Raw genomic sequence first — 9,017 nt, 5'->3', positions numbered from 1 at the left:
AAACATGGACTTTTGAAGTAGAAAGACTGATATAGTATTTTATTTAAAAATTACTCAAATTACTCAAGTATTTTTTGTTACACTGCAAGACTGTCACAAATCATTAAAAATGTGTTAGCTAGCTGACAAGTGACGTATAAAAATCCACCGAGTATCATGCTCTTGCAAAAAAAAAAAAAAAAAGCATTGCAAAGCATAAAAAAAAAACCTAAGATGTAGTTAAGAATCAGTATAGACCAAATGTTCTTTTTGTTTCCATAAATACAATTTACCATTAAGGGAATCTTTTCATTCCAAAAAAGTCCTTTCTAAATGATTTATTATCTGATTATTTCATACTGTGTTACTGAAACTGGTAACTGAAAGCATCACTGCAAAAACCCCTTCACTTTTAATAGTGTAGAGTGATGTACCTAAAATACTTTCACACCTACCCTGGGCCATCAAGCCGCCCTTATAGTTGAGCCTATGCTTGAAATGGCCATCAGTAGATCAAGATTGAGGAACAGTCATTTGGTTGTTAACAAAAACCCATGATTCATAAAGTTTTACAGGAGTAACCACAGAGAAACCACAAACTAACCACAAAGCAGCTTCTAAGAAACCACTGACAAGCTATTAAAACCTGAAATGAAATCCCTTCCAAACTGGCCCTTGCTTCTAATGCCTCCCAGTGCTCAGAGCTGAGGGTTTTTGTGGGCAGAGAAATGCAACTCACATCTCTGCCATAGCCAGCCGAGAAGGTAATGCACTCACATGTTGGCACATGTTAAGGGAAGCGCACCTTGTCTCTTATTAATAAAACTTGGCCTCCTCTCTCAAAACTGGCAGCTCGGTCTTTACCACTTCATGAATTATGCGGCGCACATCGCAACCATCCTATACAGACACCTTTAAGACTTGACGATATAAAAGAGGAACTTAAAAAAAACTTTTAAAATTAAAATTCTAAAAGCAAGCTTATATTACGCAAATGTTCACAATAAACACAACATCGAGCAAATGCACTGCTTTGAGAGAGAGAAGCAATGGTTTAGATGTCATTCTAACAGATTAGAACAGGATAGAATGTCAATACCCCACGCAGTATAAAAAACTGAAATCTGACAATGACAATGATGGCTTCCTCTCTGTCTAATCTAAACATACCAGCATGATCACTTATTTTCCCCTCAGGCTATCGTATTGTTCCACTTCCATTCTGAAAGCTCTCCACAAATATTTGAAATGCTTCTTTGCTTTTTTTGGGCTCTATCTAGACAGTGTGTTAACATGTCGTTTTTGATGTACCTGACCTCTTACAGCGAAATGCACACAGAGCAGCACTGAAAGAAAAGAGTACACTAAAATATACACTAAAATGAGAAATAACATAAGACTGCGGTGAGCATAAGTGACTTCTTTCAGAAACATACATACAGTGCATACAATACAAATATTCCTAAAGTGAGTGCTTACCCCCTGAGTGACGCACTGAAGCCAACCTTGTTCATTTGCTGGGAAATCGAGGCCACGTTCGCGCCGACCTTGCTTCAGTGCAGATTCCAGTGTGATATTGCAGAATAATTAGTCCCTCCATCTCATACTTCAGGCATTCTTTTTTTCCATCGATGGGGAAAGGATTATGCAATGTGTTCCTCCAGAGGCCCATGCTACCTGAGAGAAAGTTCACACCAGCACAGGCGTAGCCGGAGACTGTGGGAAAGTGAACAGTTCCACAAGCTCGCACTGTTAATGAATCAGTTAAGAGCTTAGTTTGCTACTAATGAACCAATGGAACAGATGGAACATATGTTGCGGAGATGATAAATTATGTTAGACATTTGTGGTCAGCAAAAAAGAATGAACTGTAAAATGTTGTATGGTATTGTTGTACTGCGTTTGTCTCCAAAAACCTTGTAAAAATGAAGAGCTGCCAGTAATCAAGAAATCAAAAGAGTCTCAAAAGAGAGTGAGAAAGAGAAAAACCAGTTCAAAAAAAAGTTTCAGTTCACCTCGCTACTTCTCACATGAGGTGATGTGGTTTTCCATAGGTATGATGCAAATTCTATTCTAGTTTGATTACGGAAAAGCAATGGTTAAATCCTATTAGTTCTTATTAATATGCAAAAGAAACCTTAGTTGGTTACATTAAAGGTCCAGTTCAATTAAATTATATGGTTTTATTGTAAATTCACCTGCATCTTGGTTGAATCTTTTCAATTGACAGCCTCCAGCATGGACAGGTTGTATGATATTCCCTCATCCTCAAAAATCAGAACAAAACTACCCTAGATAAAAGGAAATCCAACCCAATTGATATGGTTTCATGAATACATTGACGGTTTTTCACTTATTGACTTAAAATCTTGCCTTATGCTTTATCTCAACATGTATGCATTTGACAGGTACTTTTATCCAAATCAACTTACATTGCACTGAAAGTATTCATTTTATCAGTTCATGCATTTCTTGAGAATAAAACCCATGACTTTTGGTTCGAGTTGCCAATTTTAGTGCCATGCTCTACTCTTTGAGCTACAGGAATGGTGCAGGAATAGCTTATTTACACTGCCATTTTTAAACTTGCACCAACACAATAAGTCACAATGGCGTTCGGCATCATTGATGTCAAACTTGGCATGACCTGTAAGCGGACGAGTACCAATGGATAACAACTTAATTTTTGGTCTATACTTCACACAGTGTGAAGGCAGATACATTGGCATATAGACTAACGCTTGACCCATGTTCCCATGAATACATGTGTCCAGGTCTAACTCAATCACTCATTATCACAGCTCTGAGGACCCAAATGAGACTGCCAAGCTCCTGACAGCTGAAACTAAAGCCACGTCAAACATTTAATCAGCCTTGATCCAACCAGTTTTTGCCCGGAGGGTTCCCAATAAACATGCCAAGTTGCCATTCCTTCACTCTCTCACAGTCAGTGTTTACAAATCTGTCTCCTCTGCACTTCAGCAGTCTGTTTTTACCACCGTGAGCATGAATTCTTGTTTTACCTGGCCCAGGTATATCAGAGAGGTTCAGCATTGCATCTTTCCATTTAGAGCACTAACTGGAGCAACTTACTGTGAGATTTAAGCTATCTACTGCCTACATGGACAGCTACCTTTTAAGGGAGCATGATAACTGAACTGGAACGCACTGTGCAGGCAACAACTTGCATTATAAAATTAGCCTTCCTGATGCAAAATGTATTATCTTTATAGAGGTTTATTTTTAATTTTGCTAAGCTAAAATCAGTGTCCTAATAAGCGTAAAATGACATTCTATACAATTACACAATATATAATAAAAAACATTGTTCTTGATGGGTAATATATAGTCAATTTTTCTAATTAGACTGAATTATTTTTAGTTATATTTTCAATTGAATTAAATACATTTAGAATTGACATTACAATTAAATTGGTTGGTATCCTGGGCTTGGCAAAATACAGTTTCCATTTACATGTAATTTGGTCAAAAGAAAGTACTTTAGAAGGTAGGATATTTGTATTGCATGACCTTTGCACCTAAGCACACTGGAATTTAAATAAAAAATTGATTTATGCGTTTGTATTGCATATCAAACATCCATATCTGGATTACAGAGTTTTAACATAAACAATTAAACTTATTGCAATGCACATTCTCCAGTGAAACTCTATAAAATCTCCATAAAAACATGGTTTATTTGCACTGACAAAATCATGGTTTATATATTTAAGTTTATTTTAAATAATCATATTTCCAAAATGCATACATTTGTTCAAATCATTAAATTTATTCAGGTAAAATGTAAGAAAATGCAAATATATACCAGCATTATTCAATTAGTTAAATTATATGGGATTGAAACAAATTTGATTTATAGGTGATGCATATATACTGTAAAGCTGGTTATTGTGCATTACTGTTGCCACAATCGTATCTGTTCTTCAGTCATACATCATATTTGTGACTAAAAGTACATCCTATTAGGTTTATTAGTTTATGTTAATGTGTAATCCAAATGGATGGAACATTTATATGCAATTCACATACACAAATCTTAAATTTAGGCCCCTTTTTGTGTATGTGACGTGTATGATGCCTACAAAAGCAGCTTGCTAGGTTTTGGAAGAGATGTTTGCCCATTGAGAAAGGGACTAAACTGATTCCACTGCACCTGTAACCATAAAAGAAACTAGTATTGGAAAGTATACTGTATGCAACCATAAACATTTCAAACAGCAGCACACTACATTGATTTCACATGACTCATCATGTTGCATGCTTAATTTATTTACCATCTCAGAAGTCAATACTGATATTTTAATCCAATTTTTTGCAAGAATGTCCTTATTTTTGGCAGCCTGATCAAATAATGAGTCAAGAAGGAGACGTTAAAGATGACGGATGACATCGCTTCCAGTTCATTCATCACAATGGATGGAAGGTCAAGTTGAGTGGATTTCATTGTAACACAGACTTCCCATGCAGCTCTGGTTGTATATTGCACATCAGAGTATTACATACATACAAAAAATCAGCATGATGTTCAGAGTTCCCATACCGCTTTCTTTGAAATAGTCAGTATGTCAAGAAAATCTCAATTTTACACCCGTTTTTCATACCTGAATGCAGGAGCATCATGCACTAATTTTATTTCAAGGCGGCATCATTGGAAGTCAATGCCTAAATAAAAAAAGACGGAACCAAAGAACAAAAACACTTTATAATTGTTTTCATAAGAGTGAACTAAAAATATAGTGTACAAAGGGACAAGAGTTAAAATCCCAACCTATAATGCATAATTATCATGCATATGCAATCATGCAGATTTTTTTTTTTAATTAAGAAATCATAGGAGTTTCAGAGGACAAGAGGAATTGGGGTGATTTCTGAAAACCCACTCATAAACATGCATAAAATAATTTTAAGGAAATTAGCATTTAAATTCCACTGAGCTTATATGACCTCTTATATGAGCTTATATGAATCTTGGATTGGCCTATACTGAAAAAGTAGAGTATCATTTACTTGGGAAAAATAAACTAGGAAAAAAATTACACTTACACTTAAAAATAAAGGTGCTTCATGATGCCATAGAAGAAACTTTTTGTCTAAATGGTTCCATAAAGAGCCTTAACATCTTCAGATTATAAAAAGGTAAGAAAGAGATGGTTCTTTAAAGACCATTTGACTGAATGGTTCTTTGTGGAACCAAATATGGTTCTTTTATGGCAGCGCCGTGAAGAACCTTTTAAGCACCTTTATTTTTAAGAGTGTAGAAACTTCTAGTAAGTTTCACTAATATTTACAAAGAAATGGCAGTTTCTTACAGTATATATGTCCTAAAATGCACAAAACCAGAATAGTCGAAGATCATGGGTCATGGAAAAGGGTCTGATAAATCCTTCTAATACATCTTCTAGTGAACATAGCGATGTTAAAGTGCTGATGATTGCACAGTTAAACACTAACGTGCAACAAACAGGACAGCTGCATCTGTCCCATTATTAAATGGGATCAAAATGATTTCTGTTCCTAACATGATCTTGCTGACGCTGTTGTTTGTGCAGTCATGACTGGACACTTCAGTCAGACAGCTGAATCAGAAAAAAAAAAGATTTCTTCATTTCTACCAACCTCTGATTGGAATAGCTTCAGGTGGAATTTCTGTATGTTCACCTTCATCCCTGACTCTGCCTGGAGTGTGCGCTGATCTGGAATTCCTCACACTTGGGAAACGGGGAATTCCACACAGTAATACTTCAAGTCTTGCACACCCTGTCTGCTGAGCTCACTTCCTGCTGTAGACTCTTGACAACAGGAAGTAGGTAAGTGTCAGCAGGCATAATGAAGAGGTGTCATCCAGGTGAGAGGCTGATTAATTGTCCCTTACAGTATAGAGGGAACGAACGTTCCATAAATCAAAATACAATGTCATAATAAGCCATTATCGCCACCATGTGGCGATTGCATGAAGAATAATTTTCAAACTGAACTAGCAAAGCAACTTCAGGAAAGAATTTAGAAGGAAGGATCAAACAACAGACATTAAGAATCATACAAGTAAAAAACAGATCTAGCAGAAGCAGCGCAAACTGCAAAAAGAAAATGCAACACCATGTTTCAGCTGACACTTTTATTCTTTCTGTTTCAGACAGTGATTGAACACAAAACAAGCCAATCAGGTGAACACTTCAGGTGGAAAAACAGGTCAGAGACTTTTAGGAGCAGGAGAAATGAATGCTGAAGTCAAACAAAACTGTAAAGTTGGGCTATGTATGGTATTTGCTTTGCTGGCGAGCGTTACATTAATTTAGAGCATCATTAAACATTTACTTCATCAGAGCTGCTTTTGATTCAACATTCAGAGGTTATGTAGGTGTAATAGTCAATTAAAACATTAAATCAATCAATTCACCCCCGTTATTTGTAAATTAAATTATTATAGCTGGACACAAAAATAAAAAGATACTGAATGGCGCAACTGTGTGATGCAATATACATATGCATGAAGCATTACACTGAACATTTTCAGATTAGAAAGGTGCACAATATACTTCTTGTGTTAGTCTAAACTTCTCGCCTCCAGCCTTCGATGTTAGCAGTCACAACACCACCATATCAGTGCACTTGGTTACCTTCATCCAAAGGTGGAGCATAGGCAACTTCACAAGGTTATAATACACATTTATTTCACAGATTAACTAAAGCTGGATTACTTCCATTTCCATCCAAGAAAGGAAACAAATCTGAAATTGCAAGCGAGCAGAATGATGCAACAAAATCAAATTGCTCCTAATAAAATTGACATCAAAAACAAGCAGCACTGTGCGAATGCATTATAAACCATTTTGTTGATCATAACGGAACAATACAGTTTAGTTGAAATGCACTGCTTCTTTGCAGCATATACTTCGTGGAGGGAAAGAAAAATCACCAATGTCACAGAACAAAAATAATTAAAACAGCTCAAGGACTGATTCTTCTGCTTTCAAAAAACACCTACATACATTTAAGGGTTTATCTATTAGCACTAACAAATTAAAATAGCTTAGTGAAAATAAAATTAAAACAACTGATATGACAAAAACATAAAATTGCGAAAACATGGTTTTAAAGTGTCAAATCAACTAAACTACAAACTTTTTTATTATACATATTTTATGACCTAAACCATGAACTAACATTCATCTTTTTTAACAAGGTATAATATTCTAGCCGTGCTTCTCAAGAGGATTTTTATGGGAGAGTCTATAGCACTTAAGATAATTGTAAAGTTTAAACGTTGAAGGTCTTTGGAATTGCTGCAAGGCAGAATCCTGAGGGGTGCACAGAATACTGTGAACTAGACGGAATCTTCAATCAGACGGAACACTCAGAATCTGACTGAATCTTTAACATTATTAACTTCAGCTGCCATCTTCATATGAAGAAATTAAGGGGACGCTTTACAGTGATTATGGTTTCAAATATACACAAGAAGCAAATTGGTATTGGACTGGTAGTGAAAAAGTGTTGTTTTTCTCTTTCTTTTTTTTTAATGGCCTCACAAAAAAATAAAATAAATACAATTATAATTAACCAGCACCATTGGTTTTCTATTTAGGAGTGTTGCTCACAAAAACACACAGGATCAAATTTTACCAAAAAAAGCAAAAGAAAATAAAGGAAATTATATTTTGAATTTGAAAAACAAAGCCTATTTTAATGACCATTAACATTATTGCATTAATATCACTTTTTTCCCCACATTATTTTTAAAGATGATTAATACAATTAAACTTATTTCATACTGTATATTTTTTAATTACCATGATTACCATATGTTTTAATCACCATAAATTATAATCTCTAACACAAATAAATCCATGATGTAGAAATACTTAAAAAAAAAATTTGTGCATTATGATAACTGGGGGAAATGGGTTTAAGTCAAATGAAAAACATTTGTTTAGTCCAAAACAGGCTTAAATTATTTCATGCAAAATATATTTCCTTATTTATATGTCCTATTTTGTGACCTGCACAAGTTCTTGATAAGATGTAGAGAGATTCACCCTTAGTTTGCTTTTAAAATTATAACTGCCTTAACTGTTCTTCTAAGAAACCACTGTGGACTTGACAAAAAAAATCCATAATTAAAACAAAACAAAACATGAAGCATGATATCTGTGCCATTGCTGAGGTTCCTTCTGCTCTATCCATCTTTAAAGTTAAAGAAGAGCAGGCGGATCGCGTTAAGACGGGAAGAGGCCAGATCGCACAGCTGAAGTGCCGTTACTGGCTCAGCCCAGACTTCTGCTGCACCGGGACGGGACGGGAAGGGAAGGGAAGGGGAGCGCAGAGCAGCCATTACTTTTTTAGTGATTGTACAAAGTTCCAAAGGTCTTTGATCACCTGCAAGAAAACAAATGAGGGGAGAGAGAGAGAGAGAGAGGAGGGGGAAAATGATGAGTTTGTGAAGCTGGAACGGAGTTTCTCTGATGTAGCGACTCATTTGGATGCTTAATAATTAGAGCCGTGTGAGTCAGTTTGGATGAAAAGCTCCACATTAGCGGTGCGTCTGGGGTATAACTACAGCACCGAGTCCAGAGGAAGGGGGTGCAGTCGTTGTACATACCAGAGGGTATGACTAGTGCCTCTCTCTGACAAAGACATGTCTCACACCTCTTTGCCTGCTGTGCTCCCAAAGCCGTTTTGCTTGAAAACTCAGTCACACACACATCCACACATGCTCCACCCGTTGTACATCTGAGAGGACACCTGCGCTGCAAAGTCTGACACGCTCCAGCCTTGTTTCTAGAACAGACTCGCAGGGCGCAATGCATCAAATAGCTCATAACTCATTACCGACCAAAACACAAAAACATCCAAACTCTCTTCCAAATCCTTGTGAGCTGCCTTGCAGCATACTTTCGAAGGCAGCATCCCAACTGAAATGGGACCTCAGAAGTGATCTGGAACCGTCTTCATAGGCAGGGACACATATAAATGGTGCTCCTCGAGTGAAGTGCACAGGAGACTTGACTCAATATGAT

The 9,017-nt window shown here is 36.4% G+C and overlaps 1 protein-coding gene across 3 annotated transcripts in view; it reads right to left on the bottom strand.

Annotated features, from left to right (window-relative positions):
• Nucleotides 1-7,874: 7,874 nt before the first annotated feature.
• npm1b (nucleophosmin 1b) overlaps nt 7,875-9,017 on the bottom strand; it is a 39,885-nt gene continuing 38,742 nt past the window's right edge. For all 3 annotated transcript variants that reach the window (XM_059516214.1, XM_059516215.1, XM_059516216.1), the window contains exon 11: nt 7,875-8,376. In XM_059516214.1, coding sequence (XP_059372197.1) covers nt 8,332-8,376 — 45 coding nt within the window. In that variant the 3' untranslated portion in view covers nt 7,875-8,331. The remainder of the gene's footprint in view (nt 8,377-9,017) is intronic.

The sequence above is a fragment of the Carassius carassius genome, chromosome 29, assembly GCF_963082965.1.
Source record: "Carassius carassius chromosome 29, fCarCar2.1, whole genome shotgun sequence".
NCBI classification, from domain to species: Eukaryota; Metazoa; Chordata; class Actinopteri; order Cypriniformes; family Cyprinidae; genus Carassius; species Carassius carassius.
This window is presented reverse-complemented; position numbering and strand designations above follow the sequence as displayed.